This window comes from Nicotiana tabacum, chromosome 10 (assembly GCF_000715075.1).
Source record: "Nicotiana tabacum cultivar K326 chromosome 10, ASM71507v2, whole genome shotgun sequence".
Lineage (NCBI taxonomy): Eukaryota > Viridiplantae > Streptophyta > Magnoliopsida > Solanales > Solanaceae > Nicotiana > Nicotiana tabacum.
Window position 1 is genome coordinate 170,964,088 of NC_134089.1, and position 17,709 is coordinate 170,981,796.

Here is a 17,709-nt window from a genome sequence, read left to right on the forward strand (position 1 = left end):
TGCCTGAGTCTCATTAGTAGAGGAACCAGGCACATCTGACTGGGATTTTTGAGCGTTTCTTTCTTCACAGAGTGGGGTTCCTTGGACTGCATCAACAACTCTATTTTTTAGCTTCAGTTGTTGTAATCGAGGGACCAGGTTCCTCTCCAATTGATGGAGATGTATTTGCATCTTCTTCACTGGATTCCTTGGCATGGCTCATTATGTCTGCCTTTCCATTTGCTATGCCAATTACTTCACCTGGCACAGATAATGGCTCTCCATCTTGATCAACATGTCTATCCTTTTCACAGGAGAGGTGAGCTTCATCACAAATCACATGAATGCTTTCTTCTACACATTGAGTCCTTTTGTTGTAGACCTTGTAAGCTTTGCTTTGAGATGAGTATCCCAGGAAGATTTCTTCATCACTTTTGGCATCGAACTTCCCAAGAGCTTCCTTTCCATTGTTATGAACAAAGCATTTACACCCAAAAGTTCTTAGATATGTCATCTTGGGCTTCCTTCCATTCAGTAGTTCATACGGAGTTTTGTTCAGAAGGGACCAGATCATGCACCTGTTTACTAAGAAGCACGTAGTATTGACAACTTCTGCCCAGAAATATTTTGCGATCTCACTGTCAATTAGCATGGTTCTTGCCATGTCTTCAAGAGTTTTATTCTTCCTCTCCACAACACCATTTTGTCAAGGTGTATTGGAGCAGAAAAATTGTGAGTGATGCCATTTTCAGTGTAGAATTCATCAAACTTGGCATTGCCAAACTATGTCCCATGATCAGACCTGATGCAGGCTACTTTATTACCCATCTTCACTTGGATCTTTTTGACAAAGGCAACAAACACTTTAAAGGTTTCATCCTTAGTCCTAAGGAACTAGGTCCAAGTGAATCTGGAATAGTCGTCGACTATTATAAAGATGTACTTCTTTCCTCCTCTGCTTGATACTCTCATAGGTCCATATAGATCCATATGAAGGAGATCGAGTGGCCTTGTGGTGCTGACTTCCTTTTTGGGCTTGAACAAAGATCTGACTTGCTTCCATTTTACACATGTATCACACACTTTGTGATCCTTGAAGCTTGATTTGGGTAGACCATGAACCAGGTCCTTCCTTACTAATTTGTTCAATAACGTAAAGCTTGCGTGACCTAGCCTTTTGTGCCATAGCTCAGTATCATCATCAACAGCACTTAGGCAACTTAAATCGCTATTTTTCAACGACTTAAAATCAGCTACATAGGTATTCTTGTATCTTTTTGCCACTAGCACCACCTCACCCGTAATTAGGTTCGTCACTATGCAGATTTTTTACACAAACTTGACCTTGTTTCCCTTGTCACAAATTTGGGAAACGCTTAGTAAGCTATACTTCAAGTCGTTCACATAGTACACATTTTTTATTGAGTAAGAGAGAGACTTCCCAATTCTTCCAACTCCTAGAATGTATCCCTTCTTGCCATTCCCAAAGGATCACTCCCTCCTTGCAGGGCCTTTAGTGAAAGGAAATTATTTGTACTTCTAGTCATATGCTTTGAGAAGCCACTATCCATGTACCATTGTAGGCTGCTTCCTTTCACTATTCCTTGCACAAGAATATTAAGGGTTAACTTTAGGAAACTAAGCCAATTTGGATCCCTTGTAATGAGGAAAGGGGTGAATAACGGATCTTTTGTTCCATGCAGGCATTATGCATTTTTTAAATGAGAGACCAGGTTTTCTACTAGTAGTTACTTTTTCAGCAAAGGCTTTATTTTTCTGTTGTGACTAACATCTGGCCTTACAGTATTCTTAAGGTGCCCATTGTTACCGCAGTGGGTGCAAAGCCAATTGTCAGGTACATTAACATACTTGCTATAAGGGATGTAAGGATCTTTTACCTTTGAAACCCAATCCCTTTCCTATTTCCCCTATTGTTGGAGTACATGGCAGTGATACCATCAGAGGACCAGGTCTACTTGAGTGATTTTTCAAGATCACTCTTCACTCTACCTAGGTCTTCCTGAAGTTGTTTGTTTTTCTCAAGCTCAGCACACAGACTATACTGCATTGTCTTTAGTTCATTTCTCAAGCTTAATATGTGCCTCGCTTGCAACTTCCTTTCCTTTTTGATAATTTTCATCCCTACTTTCCATTGTAGGTTTCCCAATCGTTTCCTTCAAGTCCATTACTACCACTAGAAGGTCATCTCTTTCTTGTTCTACATTTTCAATCCTTTTCTTTAAGACATTTCTTTCTTTCTTCAGGTTCTTAATTGACTCTCTTAGATCGACTGCAACTATTACTAGGTTATCTCTAGACTGTTCTACTTCTCCTAGTTCAACTGTTAAGACATCTATGTCATTTACAAGACTATGATAAGTGTCAATTAGCACATTTGCCAAAGACATGAGTTTCTTAGGAGAATAAGATTTCAGATTTCCTTGAACATCCAGAAAATTTACCTCATAATCATCGTTATCTTCATCGTCAGACTGGGCCATCAAAGCAAAAATTGAATCATACTCGATTGATTCACTTTCTACTGCCATCATAGAGTTGTTACCTGGTTCATCATATTTTCCAGATTCACTTGATGAATCTCCCCATGCAGCAAGAGCTTGTCTCACAATATTGTCGGCGACATTTTTTCTATTGAAGCATCTGTCATGAACCAGGTTCCTTTTGGCTGCTTTGTCAGAGTTGTTCTTGTACTGATACTGCTTTAGGAGAGGGAAATCCTTCATGAAATGTCCTGGCTTGCCACATTTATGAAAGAGATCATAATTCTTTGGCTTGCTATAACTTTCCCTTTTTGGAATGCCAACATTCCTGCAAACTATCTTCTGGAATCTTCTTGTTAGGTATGTCATATCACCATCTTCACAGCTTGACTCGTTGTTTTCTGTTTTGAGGACCAGGTTATTCTCCTTATTGGGCTCTCTTCTTTCACTGTCTTTCTTCTTTTTCATCTCGTATGTTTTTGGATTGCCAACAAGTTCATTAATAGTTAGCTCCTGCAAGTCCTTTGCCTCTGTAATGGCATTCACTTTGCTTTCCCAAGAACTGGGTAGCATGCTTAGGATCTTTCTAACCAGCTTGTTTCTTGCAATAGTTTTACCAAGGGAGTGAAGCTCATTAATGATGGAGGTGAACTGGGTATGCATTTCTTGGACAGATTCATTGTCTTGCATCCTGAAGAGCTCGTATTCAGTTGTGAGCATGTCGATTTTTGACTGTTTGACCTGTGTTGTTCCTTCAGAGTTGTCTGCAGGTCTTCCCAGATTTCTTTGACTAACTAACATGCTGATATCCTGTTGTATTCATCTGGTCCAATACTAGAATTTTCTTAACATAAAAGTTCTTCTCTATGGCCTTTCTATCTGTATCGTTGAATTCTTTCCTTGTCTTGAGAAAGGCTACTGGTGGGTCGCCAAGGTTTTTGGTAGGAACAAATGATCCATCACATATGACATCCCATAGCTCAGAATCTTCAGCCATGATGAAGTCATGTATTCTAGTTTTTCACCATTCATAATACTGTCCATTGAACCTAGGTGGTCTGTAAGTAGACTGTCCTTCTTCGAAGTTTGGAGAAGCAGCCATGAGGATCCTTTCTAGGTGTTAACCTGATAGAAAGAACCTACTCTGATACCAATTGATACAATATAATGCTCCACCAAACTCTATAGAGAACCAGGTTCTCTATTAGGTCCAACAGTACACACACACACAACAATAATTAAATGGCAAGAGGAATTTTACGTGGAAAATTCTCAGCTCAACGGGATTAAAAACCACGACCTACCCTTGTAGGATTTCAACTTCACTACTGAGCAACTTTTAGATTACAATTTATGCAATCTAGGAATTAACCTCTTAATCCCTCAGTAACTTGTAATACTCTATTACAAGCTACTTTGTAATAACTCTATTATAAAGATTTTACAATATGACTGACTCTAGCAAGACTCAAACACACTAGTTTAAGGTTTACAAATGGTTTCCTATAGAATGCTTCTAAACAAGCTAGATAAGAATTACAATTAAAGAACTATTATAAAGTTACAACTCAACAAAGGACATACAATAACTCTATGTGGGAACTGATCCGTAACTATTTTGTTCTTTGTTCTTGAAGCACTTGAAACTTGCTTGCTAGATAGTCACATTAATGAGCTTGTCAAATGTTCAAAGTCATTTGTTTTACCTCCCTTGCATGCATTTATACATGTGTGACATCACTTGCAATAATGCAAGCAATGTAGGTGAAAATTCCTCCCTGGAAGGTTGACTGCAGCAGTGTTCTGCACAGTAGCATGTGCAGGCAATAACTTTCCAACTGGAAAGTTAACTTCGTGCAGTCTCCTCGGGAACTGGTAGGTACTTGGTCCCTCAGCTTCTCCTTCCACTTCTGAAAGGTTGAATAAAAATCCCGCTGAATCTCATCTTGGGATCTTGTGATCTTGAGGTCTTATAAATGTGCAACAGGTTCCTTAGCTGGTTCTGGATAGTAAGTTTGTTAGATCATCAAAACATAAAGTAAAGTACTTGTAACCTATCAATTTTCCTCGTTTTGATGATGACAAATTTATAATAATAAAAGGTGATATATATATATATGGGCCTAGTCACCTGCCATGTGGACCGTTTACTATTATATGATTTTAATAGATGCATCTATTCTTTGGTCACATGTGCATTTGTTATGAACTTGCAGTTTTGGCTTTTGCAAGGTTGCTTGCTCAAATTATTAGAATATAGTTCTACAATATAAATTATGATGATTTATCTTGATAATGCTGGTATAAATTTAAGTTGGTTTAGCAGAAATTATATGCCTCCAATTATAGCCAAACTATTGGTTATGAGAACAAAACGGCCAAAATGAAATTTGGTATGTGATGTATTATTTAATATACAACAACATTTGTACGCATCTAGCCAAGTTATGATACGTTCTCCCTATCACAATTGGTTTAGGGTCTGGAACCAAATAATTTCCATCTACAAATATGAATGTACTATATGATTTAATTGTTCCACCACAATGCAAAGATGGGTCTCCAAAGAAGGTTATAGATATGTGTTGGTGATCCCAGCATTAGGGGAGAAAATGGACAGCTGAAAAAGTGATACGTGGAATAAATTATTATGAATACATATAGATCCTTGTACAAGAAAATATAAACTTGAAGTTCAAGTAATAATTCATTTGCAAATTATTGTCAGACGCATTTGCTGACCCAAAGCTAAATATCATATTTCAGCCGCTAATGCTCCAAATAGAATAACATCCCAGATGGACAAATTTTATGGCACGCATAAAGCATAATAGACTAATCGGTTCCAAAGTTAAAACTCCTTGAAGAAGGAGATGAGCAAATGTTCAAGATAGTCATAATATGGAGGCAAGTGCTCTAGAAGAGCACCACGACATAAAATATCATAAGACCTCATGGGAGAGGCTCAGGTACCTGAAAGTGATGAGATAAACATATCTCAATAAGTTATGTCTTATTTGGGTAACGATGGAACCGATATAAAATGATCGTCGACAATATTATAAATATAATGTAGCGCTCAATATTATCAATATTGACGAGGCTCTTGAGCTCAAATCTCTCATGAAATTTGGACTGATAAATGATTGGTCAAATGAAAAATATGCAATAAAAATTGACTTCACCTGATGAAGTTAGATGGATAGTCCTAACACCTAAAAGTATAAAGCCAGTGGAGGTATAAATGTGTTCTTGTACGAAAAAGTCAAGTCGATAGACATAAAGACGACTTGTGGTGGATGTAGTCATTTCAAGTTTTAATCAAGAAATACATGAAAAACCTGATATGCATATAATGAAAATCATTGAAGGATTTAAACTATTCTGAAGTATCTTATTTAAAATCATTGAAGGACCAATCAGTTATCAGTCCAAATTTCATGAGAGATTTGAGCTCAAGAGCCTCGTCAATATTGATAATATTGAGCGCTACATTATATTTATAATATCGTCGACGATCATTTTATATCGGTTCCATCGTTACCCAAATAAGACATAACTTATTGAGATATGTTTATCTCATCACTTTCAGGTACCTGAGCCTCTCCCATGAGGTCTTATGATATTTTATGTCGTGGTGCTCTTCTAGAGCACTTGCCTCCATATTATGACTATCTTGAACATTTGCTCATCTCCTTCTTCAAGGAGTTTTAACTTTGGAACCGATTAGTCTATTATGCTTTATGCGTGCCATAAAATTTGTCCATCTGGGATGTTATTCTATTTGGAGCATTAGCGGCTGAAATATGATATTTAGCTTTGGGTCAGCAAATGCGTCTGACAATAATTTGCAAATGAATTATTACTTGAACTTCAAGTTTATATTTTCTTGTACAAGGATCTATATGTATTCATAATAATTTATTCCACGTATCACTTTTTCAGCTGTCCATTTTCTCCCCTAATGCTGGGATCACCAACACATATCTATAACCTTCTTTGGAGACCCATCTTTGCATTGTGGTGGAACAATTAAATCATATAGTACATTCATATTTGTAGATGGAAATTATTTGGTTCCAGACCCTAAACCAATTGTGATAGGGAGAACGTATCATAACTTGGCTAGATGCGTACAAATGTTGTTGTATATTAAATAATACATCACATACCAAATTTCATTTTGGCCGTTTTGTTCTCATAACCAATAGTTTGGCTATAATTGGAGGCATATAATTTCTGCTAAACCAACTTAAATTTATACCAGCATTATCAAGATAAATCATCATAATTTATATTGTAGAACTATATTCTAATAATTTGAGCAAGCAACCTTGCAAAAGCCAAAACTGCAAGTTCATAACAAATGCACATGTGACCAAAGAATAGATGCATCTATTAAAATCATATAATAGTAAACGGTCCACATGGCAGGTGACTAGGCCCATATATATATATATCACCTTTTATTCCTTCCAGAAATCAAAGGATTCAATCCCAACCTTTAACTGGTATATCATGAGGTTTTGATGGTCTAACAAACTTACTATCCAGAACCAGATAAGGAACCTGTTGCACATTTACAAGACCTCAAGATCACAAGATCCCAAGATGAGATTCAGCGGGATTTTTATTCAACCTTTCAGAAGTGGAAGGAGCAGCTGAGGGACCAAGTCCCTACCAGTTCCCGAGGAGACTGCACGAAGTTAACTTTCCAGTTGGAAAGTTATTGCCTGCACATGCTACTGTGCAAAACACTGCTGCAGTCAACCTTCCAGGGAAGAATTTTCACCTACCTTGCTTGCATTATTGCAAGTGATGTCACACATGTATAAATGCATGCAAGGGAGGTAAAACAAATGACTTTGAACATTTGACAAGCTCATTAATGTGACTATCTAGCAAGCAAGTTTCAAGTGCTTCAAGAACAAAGAACAAAATAGTTACGGATCAGTTCCCACATAGAGTTATTGTATGTCCTTTGTTGAGTTGTAACTTTATAATAGTTCTTTAATTGTAATTCTTATCTAGCTTGTTTAGAAGCATTCTATAGGAAACCATTTGTAAACCTTAAACTAGTGTGTTTGAGTCTTGCTAGAGTCAGTCATATTGTAAAATCTTTATAATAGAGTTATTACAAAGTAGCTTGTAATAGAGTATTACAAGTTACTGAGGGATTAAGAGGTTAATTCCTAGATTGCATAAATTGTAATCTAAAAGTTGCTCAGTAGTGAAGTTGAAATCCTACAAGGGTAGGTCGTGGTTTTTAATCCCGTTGAGCTGAGAATTTTCCACGTAAAATTCCTCTTGCCATTTAATTATTGTTGTGTGTGTGTGTACTGTTGGACCTAATAGAGAACCTGGTTCTCTATAGAGTTTGGTGGAGCATTATATTGTATCAATTGGTATCAGAGTAGGTTCTTTCTATCAGGTTAACACCTAGAAAGGATCCTCATGGCTGCTTCTCCAAACTTCGAAGAAGGATAGTCTACTTACAGACCACCTAGGTTCAATGGACAGTATTATGAATGGTGAAAAACTAGAATACATGACTTCATCATGGCTGAAGATTCTGAACTATGGGATGTCATATGTGATGGATCATTTGTTCCTACCAAAAACCATGGCGACCCACCAGTAGCCTTTCTCAAGACAAGGAAATAATTCAACGATACAGATAGAAAGGCCATAGAGAAGAACTTTTATACTAAGAAAATTCTGGTATTGGACCAGATGAATACAACAGGATATCAGCATGTTAGTTAGTCAAAGAAATCTGGGAAGACCTGCAGACAACTCTGAAGGAACAACACAGGTCAAGCAGTCAAAAATCGACATGCTCACAACTGAATACGAGCTCTTCAGGATGCAAGACAATGAATCTGTCCAAGAAATGCATACCCAGTTCACCTCCATCATTAATGAGTTTCACTCCCTTGGTAAAACTATTGCAAGAAACAAGCTGGTTAGAAAGATCCTAAGCATGCTACCCAGTTCTTGGGAAAGCAAAGTGAATGTCATTACAGAGGCAAAGGACTTGCAGGAGCTAACTATTAATGAACTTGTTGGCAATCCAAAAACATACGAGATGAAAAAGAAGAAAGACAGTGAAAGAAGAGAGCCCAATAAGGAGAAGAACCTGGTCCTCAAAACAGAAAACAATGAGAAGCTGTGAAGATGGTGATATGACATACCTAACAAGAAGATTCCAGAAGATGGTTTGCAGGAATGTTGGCATTCCAAAAAGGGAAAGTTATAGCAAGCCAAAGAATTATGATCTCTTTCATAAATGTGGCAAGCCAGGACATTTCATGAAGGATTGCCCTCTCTTAAAGCAGTATCAGTACAAGAACAACTCTGACAAAGCAGCCAAAAGGAACCTGGTTCATGACAGATGCTTCAATAGAAAAAATGTCGCCGACAATATTGTGAGACAAGCTCTTGCTGCATGGGGAGATTCATCAAGTGAATCTGGAGAAGATGATGAACCAGGTAACAACTCTATGATGGCAATAGAAAGTGAATCAATCGAGTATGATTCAATTTTTGCTTTGATGGCCCAGTCTGACGATGAAGATAACGATGATTATGAGGTAAATTTTCTGGATGTTCAAGGAAATCTGAAATCTTATTCTCCTAAGAAACTCATGTCTTTGGCAAATGTGCTAATCGACACTTATCATAGTCTTGTAAATGACAGAGATGTCTTAACAGTTGAACTAGGAGAAGTAGAATAGTCTAGAGATAACCTAGTAATAGTTGCAGTCGATCTAAGAGAGTCAATTAAGAACCTGAAGAAAGAAAGAAATGTCTTAAAGAAAAGGATTGAAAATGTAGAACAAGAAAGAGATGACCTTCTAGTGGTAGTAATGGACTTGAAGGAAACGATTGGGAAACCTACAATGGAAAGTAGGGATGAAAATTATCAAAAAGGAAAGGAAGTTGCAAGCGAGGCACATATTAAGCTTGAGAAATGAACTAAAGACAATGCAGTATAGTCTGTGTGCTGAGCTTGAGAAAAACAAACAACTTCAGGAAGACCTAGGTAGAGTGAAGAGTGATCTTGAAAAATCACTCAAGTAGACCTGGTCCTCTGATGGTATCACTGCCATGTACTCCAACAATAGGGGAAATAGGAAAGGGATTGGGTTTCAAAGGTAAAAGATCCTTACATCCCTTATAGCAAGTATGTTAATGTACCTGACAATTGGCTTTGCACCCACTGCGGTAACAATGGGCACCTTAAGAATACTGTAAGGCCAGATGTTAGTCACAACAGAAAAATAAAGCCTTTGCTGAAAAAGTAACTACTAGTAGAAAACCTGGTCTCTCATTTAAAAAATGCATAATGCCTGCATGGAACAAAAGATCCGTTATTCACCCCTTTCCTCATTACAAGGGATCCAAATTGGCTTTTTAGGTTTTAATCAGGAAATACATGAAAAACCTGATATGCATATAATGAAAATCATTGAAGGATTTAAACTATTCTGAAGTATCTTAAGGTTCCAAAGAAATTTATTAAATAAAGCTTCAACAAATTCTTATGTGAGCGAATAACATACATGATTTGTTTTTGTGTCTAGTGTAATTGGTACACTAATGTATCTTACTAGAACTATGAGTATAATAATATGCTAGCAAGATATAGTTTTATTCCTATATGAAGGTATTGGAATACTATTAGGATTATATTGCAAAAGGAATCCTTGATATAGATTTGTTTATTCTAACAAATATTGTCAAGGTTTTGTTGGTTATACAAATGCAAGCATTTTCTAAAGTTCGTTCTTCAAACAATCTATTTATATGTGAGGGTACTATCATATTATACTTTCACAAGACTGTCAATTATTGATTCAAGTCATACTAAGATATTAACAAATGATAAAGCAAGTACCTCAATACACAATAGATGTGTGACTTTTCTTTGAAAAAGAAGATAACAATAATATTGAAGACAATAATGCTTGCATATCTCAATTGGAAGAAAAATATATTGAAGGCAACAAAATAAAGCACATTTCACCAAAGTTCTTTTCAGACATGATTTTTGGCAGATTGATGATGTAGATGTTAAACAAATTTATTTGATTGATACTTTGGTGGATATGTTCAATGAATCATTACCAACCTCAACATTTGAGAAGCTGGAATATAGGATTGGAATGCGTCATTTCCGAATTTTCAAAAAATAAAGTGATGCTTTCATCAGGGGAAGGCAAATACGCGTTGTACTCTTTTTCTCTTAGCTACAATTTTATCCCACTAGTTTTCTTGGCAAGGTTTTTAATGAGGCAACAAGCAATGCGTATTACATGATATGTGTACTCTTTTTTGTTCACTAGAATTTTTTTCCATAAGTTTTTTTTCTAGTAAGGTTTTAACGAGGCACATTATCTATGGATATCCAATGGGGGGTGTTATAAAATGTTGAATTATGGTGGATGTCCATAACTACCAAAGGAGTAATGCTCACTACTCTTCTCCATTATCTCCATAACTCTCATTACTTTAATACTTATGGAATTATGATTGTAACTCCATAATCTCCCCCATGATCTTCCTCTTAAATGCTTAATGACATATACAATGACATATTTATATAGTGACTATTCCACTCAATAGTGGTCATTTCTCTCAATAGTAGTCATTCCACTCACTATTTTACAATAGTGATTCTTCATTTTTCATGCGTATATAAAGGCCTTGTAATAAATAGCAAATATCACACAATTGAAGAAAAAATAAGAATATATCTTCTTTTTCTCTCTATATATCTCTTAATTTGTTTTTTCTTATTCTATATTGTTACTTTGAGTTATATCTCGTAATTTTATTTAATTTCTTTCGGGTCTCTCTCTAAAAAAAAATAGACTATTGTGCATATAACTTAAACTTTAGATAAAATAAAAAATAAAAAATAAAAATCTATTGCTTCACACTGGGCGTTATTGCACAAGGGTTCGAGCTGAGGTGGTAGAGATGAGACAAAAACACAGATTTTGGTGAGAAGTCTTTTGAGGTCTTTAATTACTTTTAATGGAATTTCAGTGGACCCAATCATCTTTCTTAACTCATCCACATCCACATCCGCTTTCTGCTGTCCAACCAAACTTCTTCTTCTATCCAAGTGAAGTTAAGCCATTCTTTTTATGTCACTTAATTATGTAGTACCCTTGAGGTTGAGGCTGAGGGGATATACTATTTTTTTGTGGAACATAGTTTGAGTATCAAATATTCTCCCCAATGCCAGGAACAATCCAAGTTTCAGGTACTAAAAGCTCTGCTAATTTCAATTTTGTATTCCAAATTAGTGAAATGATCTTAGTTTAACTCAATTTGGTGTTTTATGTTCAACATAGTGTTGGATTTCAAGAATATATCATCTTCAGCACAGTCTTCCTCAATTTGCTTATGGGGTTAGTAATTTCTTTTTCCTTTGTTTGTTTTTAGAGTGTTTCTGTAGTTGCATTTTTTAAGGGTAGCCTTAGAGCAACGATAAAGTATCTATGTGACCTATAGGTCATGGGTTCGAACCTGGTAGCAACCACTAATGCTTGCATTAAGTTAGGCTGGCTACATCAATGCCCATTGGCGTGGCCTTCCCCGGATCCTACGTGAACGTGGGATGCCTTGTGTACCGGGTTACCCTTTCTGTAGTTGCATTTCAAAATTGACTTGGGGTTTGATATGTTTTGTGTAGTTTCCATGGGGAAGAGAGCATACCAAACGTGGGACAAAGGAGACTTCTCCTTGTAATGTTTCAAACGCCTGTATATCTTTATTCTTCATGCTTTCAGCACAAAGCTTGATTAATGTATTTGTGAATTTTAATTATCCCTTTACAGCCCATTAACAACATTTCGCGAAAATTTGGTTGTTAGACTTCAGGATGCTGAGGGAAATGAGATATCACGTGCAGGTTATATCGTCCTTGTATTTAAAGTTTGATATTATCTTGTATAAAGGTTATTGACACTGAGTTTCTCTTTTACAGAAGTTCAGACCTTATCCATAGTTGAGAAGGGTTATTGGGACGATTTTTTCCAACTTGAAGGAGGTGATTATGTACATATGAAGTTGCAATTCATTCTCAGTGAAGATGAACGCAACCGAATTCGTAATGTGGTAATATATACTACTGTTCCTCACTAGTTTTATTCAGAAGGGATACTGAATAATTTGGATACCTAACCTCAAAACATGTTCCCACCCTACTGGTACATGGTGTTTCTAAAAGGATTTTAAAAGTACTTAAAGTTTTCTTTTTTCCTATGCTTTAAACTTTTGATAGCCTTGACAATGCTATCAGCATATGTATAATGGTATCTCGATTGGCTTGGCAGAGAGAATCTGCTCTGAAGAAGAAACAATACATAGTTCCTGCAACAAATGTTGAATATAAAGGAACAACTATTCCTGTGGGAGATACATTTGCATCATCTCTGCCCATCAGAAGGAAGTTTTCAGGTTTGATCACACATTCTAAGAACTATATTAAGGAAAGAAAGATAAGGGAATAATATTTACGATGGAGTATTCCCCCGTTGTAGTTTTTCTTAGAAATATTTATGGCCGACGTGTCTAGTTATTAGATTTTAGCTAGATTTATTCCAGTAATTCAAGAGTAGGAGAATTCCATTCGGGCTTTGCAGCTTACTGAAGATGGAAGTTGAATGAATTAGCACTGTGGTGACTACGTAGAAAATGCATAGTAGCTTAATGAGGTCAAAATTTGCTTTTTAAGTGAAGAATTATAACCGAGTAGATTGCTAAGAGTTTTGATAGCAAATCTGCCTGTTTAGAATGCCACAGATAGAAGTGAAGCAACCTCATCTTCACCTGTGAAAGAAATGGTTCAAATACAATATTCTGAGCCTGACAGACCATCAGCTAAGAAGCTTCAAACTCCGCTAATACGTGATTATATTTCTGTAAAACCTGTTAATGAGCAAGATGCTCAGTCTATGTTGAAGAATGATGTAGCTGCAAAGAAAGAGTCTCTGCCTCAAAAGACGATTGTTGATCCATCTAATAAGTCTCAGGATCAAAGTGCTCAGTCTATGTTGAAGATAGATGTTGCTGCAAAGAAAGAGTCCATATCCCAAACGAAGATTGTTGATCCATCTAATAAACCTCAGGATCAAAGTGTTCAGTCTATGTTGAAGATAGATGTTGCTGCAAAGAAAGAGTCCATATCCCAAACGAAGATTGTTGATCCATCTAATAAACCTCAGGATCAAAGTGCTCAGTCTATGTTGAAGATAGATGTTGCTGCAAAGAAAGAGTCCATATCCCAAACGAAGATTGTTGATCCATCTAATAAACCTCAGGATCAAAGTGCTCAGTCTATGCTGAAGATGGATGTTGCTGAAAAGAAAGAGTCTGTGTCCCAAAAAAAGATTGTTGATGCCTCTAATAAACCTGAGGATCAAGGTGTATTGGAGAAAACTCCTAGCAGTGTCAGGAATATGATAAGTGCGTTTGAAATCGGCCTTGCTCAGGTACTTCTACTCTCCAGCTTATTCTAGGGTGAAATATGCCGTGTAGTGAACTTGCTAAGCTGATAACCTTTTTCCTTTTGTTTACATGAAACTTCGAAAATATTGAACTGACTGCATACATCAGAAGAAGGGGAGAAGATCGCTTACAAGGAATCGAGCATCAAAATCCCAACCAAATTTAGTTGGAATAGGAGGCTCTGTAAAAGATTTGGATCCAGAGGACACTGCAAGGCCTAATAAGATGAGTTCACTAAGAGTAGAAAGACCTCTTAATACTGGGAACTTGCCAGAACCTCAAAGTAATATTGGCAAAAGAGGGGAAATTAGTTTTCCTGAGCAAGATATTGTTGGTAAAGGACAGCCCGTGTTCCATGAAAAGTTGAAGCAGTCAAGTGTGTACATTGTCGCATTTAATGAAGCAGGCTCAAGTCAGCAGGAAACTTTAAGATCTGCTGAAAAGGAGTTTAATACTGGAGCTACTTCACCTGTAGATTTGATGAGAGGAGAAAGTAGTTCACTTGAGCAAGATATTGTTGGTACAGCACAGTCCGTGTTCCATGAGCAGTTGAAAGAGTCAAGTGTCCACATTGTCCCATTTAACGAAGCAGGCTCAAGTCAGCAGGATACCTTAAGATCTGCTAAAAAGGAGCCAAATGCTGTAGCTACTTCACCTATGGATTTGATGAGATTATCCAACCTGGAAACAGCTACTAGCTCCCAAAGAATTAATGTGGCTCATTCAGATATGCTGAAAGCTAATAATTTAGCTGCTGGCCAAGATTGTTCCAATGATCCTTCAGTTGCAGAACAACGAAACACAGAAATTAGATCAGAGGCTTTACTAGAAGTTCATATTGAAAGGGTTACAAATGAGAAACCAAAATTAATAGCGTATTGCGAAAATGAGCATTATGACTCTGAAAATTCTGGTGTATGGATATTTCCGGATAACAAAAATCGTGTCTGTATAACAACTGCAGGCGAAAGCGCAGTGCATTTATTGGAAGATTGCCACATTGGAGTAGATGATCATCAAAGGAATAAGAAACCACCTAAGCAAGAAATTACACGGAAGGTACTTGAGTATCCTTGCCTATCTCCTTTAAAAGTTCAGTAGTATCCCAGAAGCTAGTCCACTATCCTTTGCGGTAAACTTGATAGAAAAATCTGCATGTTGCTTTATCACACATATCTACTAACAATTCATCATACTGATCATGTCACCAACTCATCATTGTGTGATTAAAATAATTGTTAAAACATTTGGTCCTATGGGAAGATGATTTTGTTTGCTTGAACGAGTTGCTGCAAAGATAACTGTTTACCAATTGGTTTCATGGATGCAGCGTGGTTTTTTCCATAAAAGTGACTCCACGATAAAGAAAGGAGAAGAGAAGCCACAAAAGCCAAGAAAATCTCAGTCTGAGAGCTCTGGACAAAATGGCCCTTCTGGACCCATTAGACAGGTCACATATGCATATTTTTGTTGATTCATACATTTATATATTAGTGTGTCAATTGGATGTCTGCTATCTAACTGTGAACTTAGGGAAGCACAGCAATCAGCATCCTGCAGCAGTTAGATGGTTTGAACTGAATATTTTAGTTTTGACTCTTTACCTTTAAAATTGAACCATACATCTCATTCTCTTCAGATCTAGATGCAAATTTCAAAATTCTACCCGATCATTTATCTTTGCTTAAGTATAACAAGTATTAATAAGGGCTATAAAATGCATGCTTCGGACAATCATTAATGGACAGGACTATCAGAAGTCCTTCCCTTGATAATGAATTGCTTCAGTCCGCATTTGTATTGATCATAGAAGAACAAGAATAATTTCAAGAGTGACCAATGCTTGCTATTGTCTACGTTTTTCAGGTGATAAAAATTGCAGTTATTGTAGGGTTTGGAATATTAGTTCTCCTCACCAGACAAAAAGAAACCAGGTGTGCATCACATGTATTCCCTTCAATCTTCTCTTCTGTCTTCTTGCCTCATTGGTGTAACTGAAGAAATTCTTTCAACAGGAGAAATGACAGAAAATCGAAGGAGTTTTATTTCGCTAGTCCAGATTTCATCGATCAGTTGGCATCTTCAGAAGAAAAATGGAGTCTATTAACCGCAGAAGGAAATTGATTCATCGCCTTCTCCCAAGACAAGGCTAACCTTTTGGCGATCTTGTTGGCTTCATAAAGGATATATCTGGTTGAATTGCACTTTCGTTGATACTGAATCTTGTATTTTGGAAATAATGGTCTGTCACTCTTTGGCATTGATCTAAACATTTCTTTTCGTGCATTTCGCAATGTATTTTAAATATTCTTTCTCCGTATATGTAAGAGAAACAGCCATTTTGGTTAATAATGAGTACAACACATCTTTCCTGTATATGATTAAGGTCTTGTTAATATGAAAATGAGAATAAAGATTGCAGTAAATTGGGCAATACAAGTTTGAATTAGGCCAGCTTCACTATAAATAAGAGATTTTGAATGTTCCTCAATCCTGGCCACAACTTTTGTTTTTTACCTTGACGATAAAAACTTACCGTGTTTACACCAAAATATCAAATCAATAAATACGTGACACATGTTTAGCTGTTCATTTTCTAAGAGGAAAGTGGAAAAAGGGAAAGAAAAAGAAGAAAAGAGAAGAATGTAGGTTTTTGGATGTGTTTAGGCATGCAAATTTAATGTGAATCAGTTCCTTATATAGGTCTAGTAGTAGCCCATTCTATTCCTAAAGTTTACAAGCACTTTGACTTAATTCCAGATGATATTTGTCCTAATTCAAGCAAATTCTCAAAAAATTAAACAGATCGCACTTCAAAATTTAATGGCTTTAGAGTTTCCACAATGCATGGCTCTACTTGCCCAATCGTATTTTCCTCACAGTGAAATATTCTTTGATTAAATGGACATTGTATTTGTTATCATCAAAATCAATTAATAAAACATTTGGAGGTAATAAGTACAAGGGCATAAAATAGATGATACTACAATTTATAATTCATCTCATGAAATTTTTTAATATCTACATTTTACTTATTTAAAGTAAACTAATATACGTTGATATAGGTGTATACGGTCGAAATCAAACTCGCCTACGGCATGATAGGTTAGACTTGGAACATGGCAATAAAGGATTGAAGACCGACCCCAAGTCTCACCGGGCTAGAACCCGAGGTTAGAACGTCTGCCTTCGAAGTATCGAGGTCGTAATCCCGGAATTGATCCTAGCCCCGAACGAGCTCGGAGTAACATTGTTAGCATAGCCAGCAGAAGACCGAAATATTTGTGGCCGGTCGAATATTACGGCAAAAAATATCGGCATGTATCAAAAAGGGACTAGCAATCAGTAAATCAAGAGATTTTTTTAACTTTTATAGAATTGTACCTAAAGTATGACTCCTCTACTATATAAAAGGAGTCTCGTAATTCATAAAAGTATGGTAACACTCATTCCAAAGCTATACATTATTATTTTCTTTCTTTAAGCTCTTATTCTTCTGTATCTTGATATCAATCGAAGTGCATCATGTTCGAGTGTGACTGACCTCCCAAGACTGTAACTGTCCAATTCGTGTGGTTTGGGTTTATTTTATTGTAAGCACGTGATTTTTGCTTCACGAGCAATCACTCCAAAAGGAAAAAAAAAAAAAAATAGTGACAAATGATTTCGCTGTACAATTTTTCAATCTTTCCGTAACATGTGTTGT

The 17,709-nt window shown here is 36.5% G+C and overlaps 1 protein-coding gene across 6 annotated transcripts; it reads left to right on the plus strand.

Annotated features, from left to right (window-relative positions):
* The first annotated feature begins 11,436 nt into the window (after nt 1-11,436).
* LOC107766970 (uncharacterized) lies at nt 11,437-16,379 on the plus strand. 6 transcript variants are annotated; one of them, XM_016585889.2, is made up of 11 exons: nt 11,437-11,754; nt 11,846-11,902; nt 12,187-12,238; nt 12,332-12,405; nt 12,481-12,611; nt 12,830-12,953; nt 13,299-13,987; nt 14,112-15,062; nt 15,334-15,453; nt 15,870-15,937; nt 16,019-16,379. In XM_016585889.2, the coding sequence occupies exons 1-11, from the start codon at nt 11,730-11,732 to the stop codon at nt 16,125-16,127; spliced, it is 2,400 nt and encodes a 799-aa protein (XP_016441375.2). In that variant the 5' UTR covers nt 11,437-11,729; the 3' UTR covers nt 16,128-16,379. The 6 variants fall into 6 exon arrangements, with proteins under 6 accessions (XP_016441375.2, XP_016441383.2, XP_075079658.1 ...); XM_016585897.2 differs by having other exon boundaries at nt 14,115-15,062; XM_075223557.1 differs by having other exon boundaries at nt 11,503-11,754; nt 13,289-13,987.
* The last annotated feature ends 1,330 nt before the right edge of the window (nt 16,380-17,709 follow it).